Raw genomic sequence first — 12,029 nt, forward strand, 5'->3', positions numbered from 1 at the left:
ATGGCCTGAGTATAATACGTTTACTAAGTGAATCTCCATGGTGAACTAGGGCAGTTTGTAAGACATGACAGCAAGAGTAAACTTAAGGAAAGGATCTGCTTCCTGCAACCTCACCTCTCTCGGATTGCATCTCCTCTCTGCTCCCTAATACCAAGATAATAAGGACTGAGTTTTGGATTCTTCCCTTCTGTGGTCTTCTCATATAGATCTGTGTCTATGCATGCCATATGCTTTAGGTTTGTTCACTTAAGCTTTCTTTAAAAGTACAGTATGTGTGTGTTTATTGTAAACACGTGCTCATTGCTCTATGTCCTACCCACTCTTTCTGTAATCTGTCCAGTCTCATACCTAAAGACCCAAGATTCGTTTCAGTTCTGTAGTGACATGAAGAAAACTGTCATGAAAGTTCTTAGGCACAAGGGCAAGCTTTGGATAAGATGTGTGCTCAGAAGTAGAAACAGCTTCATTCTTGTCAGCTCATCATTCTAAACTGTTCTGCAGTCATCAGGCCTTTATAGTCCTCCCTGCAGTGTGAGCATGAGTTCATTTTGCTCCATAGTTTTACCAGTTCCAGGTAGTACTAGAAATCTAGGAATAATGGTGTTGTCTTAGCTAGGGGTTTACTGCTGTGAACAGACACCATGACCAAGTTTTCCGAGACAGGGTTTCTCTGTTTAGCCCTGGCTGTCCTGGAACTCACTCTGTAGACCAGGCTGGCCTCGAACTCAGAAATCTGCCTGCCTCTGCCTCCCAAGTGCTGGGATGAAAGGTGTGCACCACCACCACCCAGCGATCAAGGCAACTCTTAGAAGGACAACGTGTAATTGGAGCTGGCTTACAGGTTCAGAGGTTCAGACCATTATCATCAATGCAGGAACATGGCTGCATCCAGGCAGGAATGGTGCAGGAGGAGCTGCGAGTTCTACATCTTCATCTGAAGGCTGCTAAGAGAAGACTGGCTTCCAGGCAATTAGGACGAGGGTCTTAAAGCTCTCACCCACAGTGGGCACACCTACTCTAACAAAGCCGTATCTCCAAACAGTGCCACTCCGTAGGCTAGGCATACTCAAACCACCACAGGTGTGTTGTACTTTTTTTTTTTTTTTTTTTTTTTTTTTTTGGTTTTTCAAGACAGGGTTTCTCTGTATAGCCCGGGCTGTCCTGGAACTCACTTTGTAGACCAGGCTGGCCTCGAACTCAGAAATCCGCCTGCCTCTGCCTCCCGAGTGCTGGAATTAAAGGCGTGCACCACCACGCCTGGCTTGTACTAATTTTTATCTTTGCAGAATTTTTAAAAAATTGAGCACCATTGTATCTTTGGATCACTTGGGTATTTTACATTGGATTGCTTGCCCTTGCTGATCATTCCGTTGGATCATCTTCTGTTTGCTGGTGTGCAGTTATTACATATTCTCTGTACTAGTCCCTTATTACTGCACTGTACTGCAGGTTTCCTTTCTCTGTGCTTAGATTATCATTATCGTTTTACAGTGTCTTTTGGGAATCTGACATTTCCTTTTCTTTTACTTTTTTACTAATGTATATGAATTATACCGAATGACAGGCTTTGTTCCAACACTTTCACACATACCTAGACAATGAATGCACTTTGATTCTGTTCACACACAGACGCCCCATTACTCTCTCATCATTCTCCACCCTCCCTCTAGTCTCCTTTCTTAAAGATCAGACAGTCTCCATTTTTAATTTATGGCTGTTTCATATCTTACTGGAGAAATCATTTTATGTCTAGAGATCATAAAGGTTTCTTTCTGTTCACTTTTCTATCCATAATTCACTTGGGATTGATTTTTGTGTACAGTAAGAGTAAATTGTGTTTTACTCTTGTTAACATATAAATCTCAGCCCATCTGTCATCATCTGTTCTTCACTGGGCTCTTATCAGTAGCACTCTGCAAAAGCCCAGATAAGCATTGCTGTGATTAGAGACACCAGAAAAATGATGAGGTGTCCCAGCAGAGAGGGGAGTCCTCAGGAAGAACCCCTAGGTCAGATAGGTCAGTTAAGACAAGAATTTGACCAAATACCTGTCATGCTTACATGTATTGAGGAAATAGTTACACAAGTTTGGGGAAACCCAAGACTGAATTACTGATAAATGAATAAAATACCAAGTACAAGTGGGGGTGAAGCGGCAAAAGGTAATACTAGGAAGGTGGAGGGTACAGCGGAGTGACTAGGGTATAATCTCTGGTTGTACCACAGTGCTAAGTTGTTCTCTTCTGCTGATGGATTATTGGTTGTTCCTGAACAACACAATAGAAATCCAAAGCATTGCCTTCTCTTGATTCTTTGAGGAAAGAGTGGGGAGCAGAGGCAGAAGTAGTGGAGTCATGTTTTCAGTGACTCAGCTGCAGCTGTGCCTTTAATGACAGTGTTGTTTTGACTTCACCATAGGCAATTATTTTTCAACAAAGGTTTAGTTAAATTTTTGCATGAATATAGAGCTTATATCAACTTTATAATTTATGGAATGCATTAGAAGTATGGGTAATACCAGTCCTTTTGATGGACTTTTCACATTTTTGCAGGTGAAAGTTTCAAGAGAAGACTGGGTAGTAGTATTGTCTAACTCAATCATGACTGTGGTATTCTAGATTGTAGCCACAGAATATATTTTTTATCTCAACTTTGTTGTGAATTATATATAATACAAAATCAAATAAGCACCTTCCTCTTACTTTCTCCTCTAGGATGACAGGATTCTTTCTACCTGGGCACATTAAAGGGCATTAAGTGGCCTTACAGCTCAGAAATCGGAGTCCGACTGTGTAGCAGTAGTTGAGAGCATAACACATCTCATCTACTGGTCTCTGTATAGTTAAGACTGGCTTGCGTGCTTTATTGTCTTCCAGTAGAGCCATGAAATTCAAGTTCTCCATTTTGCTGGCTCTGTGGGGTTTTCAAGTGGGTCCAGTATCATCTTTTGTTCTCTACCATTTCCAGGAGACTTTGTCTGGTCATGCTTACATTCCTAGTAGGGAAGATGTCACTCCTCTATTAATGACAGGCAGTTCATTGTCTCTGGTTGGAGACTGTAGCTTCTCAACTACAAGTATACTTTTCCTACCTGCAGTTATTTTAGATGACTAACAAAAGTAAAGGAAATACTGTCCTTAGGAGTCTTTCATGCCTTGTTTTCTAATCCTTAGAGCGATTTTTAAAACATAAGGGTTAATAGTTTCCTTCTACTAAAACAGTAACTCATTTGTTCTCCTGGACTTTTATTGTGAAAAGTCGCCTATTGGTGGACTTGTGTGTTCATAGCTTTATCTGTGCTATGTCTAACACAAAAAATGGTAATACATGTTAAATGGTTAATAGGCCATTAACATCTGAGGGTAGCTTTTAGTGTAAAGTCTTTGCAGGCTCTCTGGACTGTGACTTGAGTTTTTGTTCAGTGGATTAGCAGTTCTGAGTGCTGCTTTATGCTAAAATAAAATCTAAGGGTCATATTTTCATCTCCACAACCTGGTATATTTGCTATGGAGATTGACTAAGTCTAGATTATGATTTAGAACACCCCCTCTCTGACTATACAGAGTGCTTCATTCTCAGAGTAAAATATATTTAACTATGCTTTAAGTCAAATTAAAATAATTCCACCCCTTTCAAGTTGAATTTTTAGTTAAAGTATTTTTTAAATTCTTTTGAACTCACCATTGGAAACATATATTTCAAATATAAAGTAGCACATGAGCAACGTCTTAAGAAGGACATCCAGGGTAGCCGATTCTTGGGCTCCTTTTTAGGTTCACGGTTATATTCCTACTGGACTTCAGTTTTAAAGATCTGCTTTATCACTGGGTACAGTGAACTGTGCCTGCAGTCCCAACACTTCGGGGGCTAAAGCAAGAGGATTTATTTGAAAATATGTACATCTCTTTTATATTATATCGAAGAGCATTTTCTGTGTCTTACATGCAATAGTAACTCATTATCTTGACTCAGTTTCCTAATAACGTCTCCTTTCCCAGTGCACATAAGCAGGTAGTTAAGATGGAGAGATGGTAAAGGGGTACTGAGATGAGATGGCCTGGATGTCAAGCGAGAAGCTGAGATCTCCAGACACATCTTAGGGGTTTCCTCTGCTTCTCATCCAAAACCTGTTCTTTTGTTTCTGTTTCAATATTCGTATGTATATACATGTTTTACCTCTATGCATGTATATGTACCACAACCATGCCTGGTGCCCAAGGGCCCCATTGGATCCCCTGATCCTGGAGTGCTCTCAATCACTGAGCCATCTCTTCAACACTCCAGAACCCGCTTTAGTCTTACTTAAGGTAAAGCTCTAAAAAGCCAGATTGTATGATTTCTCATGCCCAGAATGGGTTAGAGCAGCAGCAGAAAGAGCTATTAGATTAGGTGATAAGTCAGGGAAGAGAGAGAAAGCCCCACAGCTGCTGCTCTGAAAGCGCTGATGATGTTCTAGCACAGATGTGCTACCGTGCGCCTGGCTTCAGATGTTTCTACTCATTACTTGGATTTGTGACCTAGGTTCTAAAGAGCTAACTGGAGTCTTGGGATGTCCTCAGAGGTCAAGGACACAGAAACATGATCCATTTAGAAAGATGAAGGATCTTTGTACCAATTACTCTCAGTCTTACCCAATTTTAATATGCATTCCACCACCTCCACCAAAAACCAAATGCCACATGTATATTTAGAGCCCTCCTTCCCTGTGGAACTTTTAACCATGTTAAAAGTGGTACTAATCCTGCCCACACATGGCCTGTTTGTATATTGTAGGTGGATATGTCGGCACACACAGAAACCCTAAGGTTTGTATGTAAGCATCATCAGATCATGCTTGGTTTTGCCATTTTAAAATCTATACTCTGTTGGAGGGTGTAACCTATGCTAGTAATCTCTGTTACTCATTTTAATGGTTACTTCATATTTTGTTGGCAAAACTATTAGCCATTCATGTTAGTGGAATTATAATGTTCCACTTTTGGGATAATATATATTCTTGTGTAAGTATATATACTGTAAAACTTTAGCTTTTATTGCCAAATTACCATCTAACATGCTTATATAGCAATTTCTGCCCTTTCCACTCTCACTGCTGTGCATAGAATCCCTGTAGCTTCTAAAACTTTTCATCATTGACTAGCTATTTTTAATATTCCTCTTGGATGTGAAATTATAGACTTTTGTGGTTTTAATTTACACATCTCTGCTTTATTGTAAGTGTAACATAGTTAATGGTTATAAATCATTTATTTGCTCTGTAATGATTTGCCTTATCAATATACTGGTTGTTTTGAAATGTCTAGTCTGTAAGCATCACATTTGTACTATGAACATTAATGCTTTGGCCCTCTAAATACATTCTAAATCTATGACATATCTTGAGAGTGTTTTAATTGAACTCAAAATAATTTTAACAGAAAAATATATTCATCTTTTGTAGAGCTTCTGGCTTTGCATTTTTAAGATATTCTTCTCTACTTTGGGGTCATAGATATTACTTGCAAAAGACTTAAATTTTGTTTTTCATTCACCATTAATTCATTTACAGTTTGTTTTTTGTTATGGTACAAATTGGGACCTCTGACTTTCTCCTGCAAATGCTTTAATTATGCCTATATCACGTAATGAATGGTCTGTCCTTTTGTTAAGACAGTCACATCTCTCATGTATCAGACACCCACATGTGCTTGGGTCTCTGTCTAAGGGTTGGCCTATTGGTCTGTCTATGCTTGCAGCAATGCTGTCTTCATTTTCATGTCTAAGGCAGGCTGAAGCTCCCATGAGCACTGATATTTCCTAGGAGTGTCTTGGCTATTCTTTTTTGGTTGGTTGGTTGGTTGGTTTTTCGAGTCAGGGTTTGTCTGTGTAGCCCTGGCTGTTCTGGAACTCACTTTGTAGACCAGGCTGGCCTCAAACTCAGAAATCCACCTGCCTCTGCCTCCCAAGTGCTGGGATTAAAGGCGTGTGCCACCACCGCCTGGCGGCTATTCTTAATACTGTATAATTTTTATCGGAAGTTTAATTTTACATATATAGAGAAATTGAAGTTCTTTTTAAATATCTAGTTGGAATTTTCATGCAAATTGCATTTTATCAATTTGTTATGTACTTAATTCGTTTCAAAATAAGTGATTGGTTAAAGGAAAAAGTCCTAATTTTTTGCATAAATTATTTGTCACAAACAGCCTGTATTTCAAAGGTTCTTAAATATTCAAGGCTTTATTTTATTTAAGGAAATATCTGTAAAATTACCTTTATAATTCTTGGTTATTTGCTAATTTTTTTTCATAAATGTTTATTGATAGTTTCTATCTGACTTTGTGTTATAGAATGTAACGGTGGCTTGAAACTCTCCAGCAGTCACTAGTTCTTTGCCTTTGTGATTTTTTTTCAGTGAATTATACATGATGTAACTGACACTTCTGCAGTATGTCGCAGTTAATGTTTTTCCCCTAAGTCTACATGTTCTATGTCACATCGCTTGGAAATATGTGTGTGTGCATGCATGTGTGTGTATATATAAAAAAATAAATATTTTGTCTTTAAAAATGAGCATCAAGTTTTGGCTCTGTTCTTTCTAGTTATATGAGATTAACTCTTTGCTAAAACTTATCTTTTGGCCTTTTGTAGAGACTTGTAGCCACTACAGGAAGCAAACAGCACAGTCGTCTTTCCATTATGGCCCAGTACCTCTGCAGTGTTGAACACCTCTTTACAATCCCAGGAAAAGCTTTTGTTCCCAAACCAAAAGTAAGCATTTGCTTCTTTATCTTCGCATGAGTGTGACTGTTGTAGTGTTTGTTCCACTGGAGATACTTGGTATTGGAAATGATCTCTAAGATCTAAAATTTTATATACAGACTATACCACAGTTGTTTTCTTTCTACTTCTCTTGAATAAGAACTGCAAAAAATCACATCTCTTTTGTTTTTAGTTACTGGTGTGGAGGGCAGGGGCACATGTTAGGATATATACATCCCATGGTGTGAATGTGGACATCAAAGGACAGCTTGGTAGAGTGGGGTTGCTCCTTCTACCTTTCAGTGGGTTTCGATATCAGGTTGCCAGGCCTGTGTCTTCCGTACTGATGTGTCTCTCCGGCCCCACCACAGTTTCTTACTTGAAGAGCTCTTAGGCCACCTGTTCTCTTCTCCTAGGTCAGGTGGTAAAGTGTCAGGGTTTGGACGGTAGTGGCGGTCACCATCACTGTCATTATCATTGCCTTCTACTCTAACGTATCCTACTAATGGAAGTTAAGTTACATGGTCACCACAGCCAGTCCTTGAGAAAATAGCGAAATCGTTTTGTGGTTTTTGAGAGAACTCTCTAATTGACACCTACTAGACATTTATTTAATGTGAATATTTTTGGCAACAGTTTTTAGCTGGTGTATATTTTAGCAAAACTCACTGATAAGTTTTTAAAGAATATAAACCCTGCACCATCAGCACCAACTGGGACCAAGTTTCCATTAACAGCGCATAGACCATGTCCCAGAACACAGCTGAGCGTTTGTATGCATGCATATATATATATATATATATATATATATATATGTGTGTGTGTGTGTGTGTGTATATTTACACACACACACACATATATATATACACACACACATGCATGCATGCATGGTCAGTAGATAAATGTTAACAATGATTTTAGAAAATAATTTGGCTTTTATATTGGTAATAAGTTAGAGCGTAATTTGTTAAAACTTCCTAATTACTGTTCTATTATTTTGGAGCCAGATCATCTTTTGCAAGGTTTGTCCTGTGCATTGTTAGCAGCATCTCTGACCTCTTGGTACTGGATTGCAGTACCATTGTCTCAGTTGTGACAACCCAGGTCTTCAGGCATTCTGTGTGTGCTCTCTGTGCTAAATTCACCCCATTGAAACCCGGCAGAGAGGAATCAAAGCCACCTGTGCCTGGACTGCTCCTGCATAGCGTTTCTATCAGTTTGCACCCTGCTCACTTCAGCTCCCATCCAGAAAGAATTGACCTTTATTTGGTATAAATCGTCTGCTGCTTGAGAGGGTCAAACATTCCTCTGTCTAGTAAAGAAGAAAGTATTTGAGATAAATAAAATATGACGTGGACTATATTAAATGACATTTTAACATAGGGCTCTGGGCTACATAGCCTGCCTAAGTACTGATACATTCAGTAAAATGAATGAACCCTACGGGGCCCAAGGCAGTTCTGTCACATCATTTGCCTATAGATATTCTTTATTAGAAGTCTTTTTAACGTAACAGTTTCTTTCTTTAGAAAGTACTTGGCCACCTACAAGGAAATATATTTTAAATAATCATTTAAACTTGTACTGAAACAGCCTCCTGTGTTCTCACAGGAAGCGGCGCCTTTTTATTTTTGCTGTCTTATTATAGCATGACTATTGCGGAGCATGAAAATCCACTAAGTAAATGGTGTTAAAGTACTTTAGTCTATTTTCTGTATACACACTTCTAAGTTATTAATGTGTAGACTTTTATCTTTAGCAGTTCCATTATGAGCTATTAATAAGCATAAACTAGCAAATAGATTACTAGAAAAACTACAATGTTTCTTTGCAGCTATGAAAAGTCCAAATCTTTGTTAGAATATTTGAATTACATGTCATAATTTATATGCATATTTAAAAAACATTCCTTTAAAACTTAATTTACTTGTATTAATTAACTGAAGATGCTCATTTATAAGAGAACATCAGTGTTTTTGTTAACTTGAATGAATTTTGAGGAAAAAAATACAACTTAAAAGTGACGAAGCTGAGCATAGTGGAGTATGTGTGTAAGCCCCAGCACACAAGAGGGAGGCATCTAGCTTATCCAGTAAGACCCAGTCTCAAAAACAAGGGACTTCCTCAAATAGTGATAAATGTCAGTCATTGGGATGGGATGAATACAAATCGTTGAGGAAATGAATGTAATTGTTTTCTGGATGCAGAAGAGGGGTCAATGCTCAGGTAATTTGAAGCAAGCAGGGCTCTATTACTCAGCTGGTTCTTTAAAAGTGCTATATTTTAGTTTGTGTTTATATTGGCTTTTTTGTGCTGCAGTAGCATCTTCCAGTTTATTAATTCAATCTAATCTTAATTTGCATATATAACACATGAAAATTTGGAATGGAAGTTGGGCCTATGGCTGGATGGCTTGGGTGATACCTGCATGAGTTCTGTTTCTCTTTCCTAGGGTCTCCTCCACATCCTGTGGCTTTAAAACAGCAGAATATTCAGACATTGCCCACTAGGGGGCAAAAGTAGGCGATATTCTTGACCAACACTAACACAGATGTTGATCAAGAACATTTTTATACTTTGCAATTAAGAAAAAGTAATGTAAAAGATATATTAAAAAGTTATCTTTAAAAGTAAACTAATACTGTCATCCATCACTTTATTAGTCTAGTCAGGCCCTCTTTCAGTTACATACTTTAAATAAAACATGAATGCAATAATGGGAAAATAAACGCAAGACAGTAGATATAATTGTATGTGGTCGTTTGTTGGCATTTTAAGGTACCTCACAATTTTTAATATTTTATATTCTCTTAAAGGAAATTAAGCGTCCGTGTGGTTTTTCTCTTCGTTCTAATATAGTTTGAGCAGGCTCTCAGAGGCCTCACTGATGTTCATCCCACAGCTCTTTACACGTAATCCTTCAGGTTATGTGCTAGCCTGTTCTTTGGCTGCCAGGTAGCGGTAAGTTTCTGCTTGGGAGGGTAGATCCATGGTTCTCGGTTCTTCTGTATATAAGAAGTGCAGAAAATAATACCAGAGATAAGTAGTAGCATCGCCGAAATGAACCCAACGTACAGGGCTCCTCCAGGTTCATATTTGTGGCTTTCCGGAATGGTCAGATCCAGAAACTTCGCCATGATGTCCTTGGTGTACCACACTGTTGGGATTAAACCAGAGATCCCTGCAGTGATGAAGCAGATTCCTCCAGCAAAGGAGATTTTACTCTTGGTGTGTGTGTCTCCTCCTAAGTGAGTGCATTTCATTCCTGCTATCGAAGTGCAAATCCCCAAAGCAGACAGAACACAGGCCAGGACCATGGTGGCCCTCGCAGTCTGCACATGGACGGGGAGTGACAGAAAGGAGTATTTTAGAGTGCAGCTAAACATCCCAGTGCTGTACCACGTGCAGTCCATCCACAACCCATGCCCCTGCACAATAGCAGTTACAATGTTGGATCCTGCATATGCATTAACCTTCCAGTTTGGCAGCAGAGTGGCAGTGAGTACTCCAGACACCCCAGACATGGCCAGGATGAAAGCAAGGAGCTGGAGACCTGCTGAAGCCATGATGTTACTCTTACTTCTGTTCTCCTAGAAGATCTCAGTGGATAATTGTGCTGTGTGGTCAGATCTGTAGCTATTTCTGTGCAGCTGAGACTCACATAACAAAAGCTATGGAAAGAAGCAAAATCAGGATTGGGGGCGGAGGAAGAATAAGAAAACAAAAAGACTTCACAGGGGAGCCAGGGCACACTGACTAGCATCCTTGCTGCCTGCATACACAGATATGCACAGACATGCACAGAGTGGGAGAGCAGGCTGCGGGCTCATGGTGGACTTGGGGGCTAGCATTCTGCTGAGGGAGCATCACAAGCAGTGCTTGGTTTGTGGTGTGAGTAGAGTCATCCACGGAAGACCCTAAGTGCTCTGAAAGTGTCTGCCAAGTAGACATATTCAGGTTAGACACTTCAGATTGTAGCTGTAAAATCTGATGGAGAATTGTGTTAGCATTGTAAACCACATTAAATAGTTTTAAATAATATGGAACAACCTCAAATCTACCTCCTCCAAATAATTTATAAATATTAGCAAAGGTAACTGAAAAAAGGTTTGAATTAAATCTTTTTCAGCACATACCATGTGTGAGGCTTAAGGAAAGTAGAAGGAGTTCGGCACAGCCCTTCTGTGGGTTAGCTAGCATGTGTTCCTGGTACTAGCTCACAAAAATGTAGGATCCTTTTTCCTTACCAGCCGAATGCTTCCAGTCACAATCCAGGGCAAGTGTTCAGAATTGCAACTCTAATTCCCTGAGTGACTCAGAAACAGGGCAGAAATAGCGACATTGTTGCCATAGGGAAAATAATAAGATCCCCTGCCCCTTGTTTACTTTGCAGCTGGCTTTAAAAAGGCGAAAGTACTTCTTAATCTCCATCCTCACATTCCTGTCCACCATTACGCACTCCATCTGATAGAATTTACTCCTCTCTTTGGAACGCGGCAACCCTGGTGGTTTCTCTTTCTGGAATAACTAATGATGAACTGCTGTGACTGGTGTGATTCTTACACACACTTCAGCCCAAAGAGCCTGGACGTGAATCTTGGTTTTATGTCCTGTCTCTGGACTTGAGCATCCGTCCCAAAAATGAGACATTTGGATTTTTCTTTTCCTTCCTTGAACTGAGTGAATTAACTTTTTTAGGATCGCAGAGCTGAAGGAAACCTTAGGAAGTCTAGAGCGTGATTGGTTACATCGGTGGACTCAGGTGGAAGCGCCCACACCACAGTCTTCTCTGCATGGCTGCCATGTGCAGCTCGCTCCTGTCTACTACTCCCTCCTCTCTTCCTCTGTCCTGACAGAAGCACCTGTCTGCTCCTTTCCTCTCCAGGAAAACGAAGGCCTGTGTGGGTAACAGATAGGACAAATGGTTTGGCTTTCCTTCTTGCCAAGAGGCTGCGGTGTGGCTTTTGTTAAATACTTAGAGTAACACTAATCCAGGCCTATGTGGAAGTACAAACCTGCCATAGATAGCTGTGTCTCTAAGACACCAGCTTATGCTGCTGGATTGAGTTCTGGTTTTTTGGGGGGGGTTTTTTTGGTGGTTTTTCGAGACAGGGTTTCTCTGTATAGCTCTGGCTGTCCTGGAACTCACTTTGTAGACCAGGCTGGCCTCGAACTCAGAAATCTGCCTGCCTCTGCCTCCCAAGTGCTGGGATCAAAGGCGTGCGCCACCACGCCCGGCCGAGTTCTGTTTTGTCAGTCCCATGATTTTAAGGAATTATATTCGTGAG

General features: G+C 39.9%; 2 protein-coding genes across 3 annotated transcripts in view; one reads left to right on the forward strand and one right to left on the reverse strand.

Moving 5' to 3' along the window:
* The window catches only part of Tfb1m (transcription factor B1, mitochondrial), a 44,517-nt gene that overhangs the window by 15,308 nt on the left and 17,180 nt on the right, over positions 1-12,029 (forward strand). Inside the window, exon 5 of one of the 2 annotated variants that reach the window (XM_021186124.3) lies at positions 6,631-6,750. The exons of the other annotated variant lie outside the window; for it this stretch is intronic. Within the exon in view, the coding sequence (XP_021041783.1) occupies positions 6,631-6,750 (120 nt within the window). The remainder of the gene's footprint in view (positions 1-6,630; positions 6,751-12,029) is intronic. 2 annotated transcript variants of the gene reach the window in all.
* On the reverse strand, positions 9,648-10,307 carry Cldn20 (claudin 20). The gene has a single exon (XM_021186128.1). It carries the CDS (start codon positions 10,305-10,307, stop codon positions 9,648-9,650), a length of 660 nt encoding a protein of 219 aa, XP_021041787.1.

This window comes from Mus caroli, unplaced genomic scaffold (genome assembly GCF_978045245.1).
Source record: "Mus caroli unplaced genomic scaffold, Mus_caroli_1 scaffold_18, whole genome shotgun sequence".
NCBI lineage: Eukaryota > Metazoa > Chordata > Mammalia > Rodentia > Muridae > Mus > Mus caroli.

Excerpts from the sequence above, each read along its gene's own strand:
- Cldn20 (XM_021186128.1), bottom strand. The coding sequence starts at position 10,307 with ATGGCTTCAGCAGGTCTCCAGCTCCTTGCTTTCATCCTGGCCATGTCT.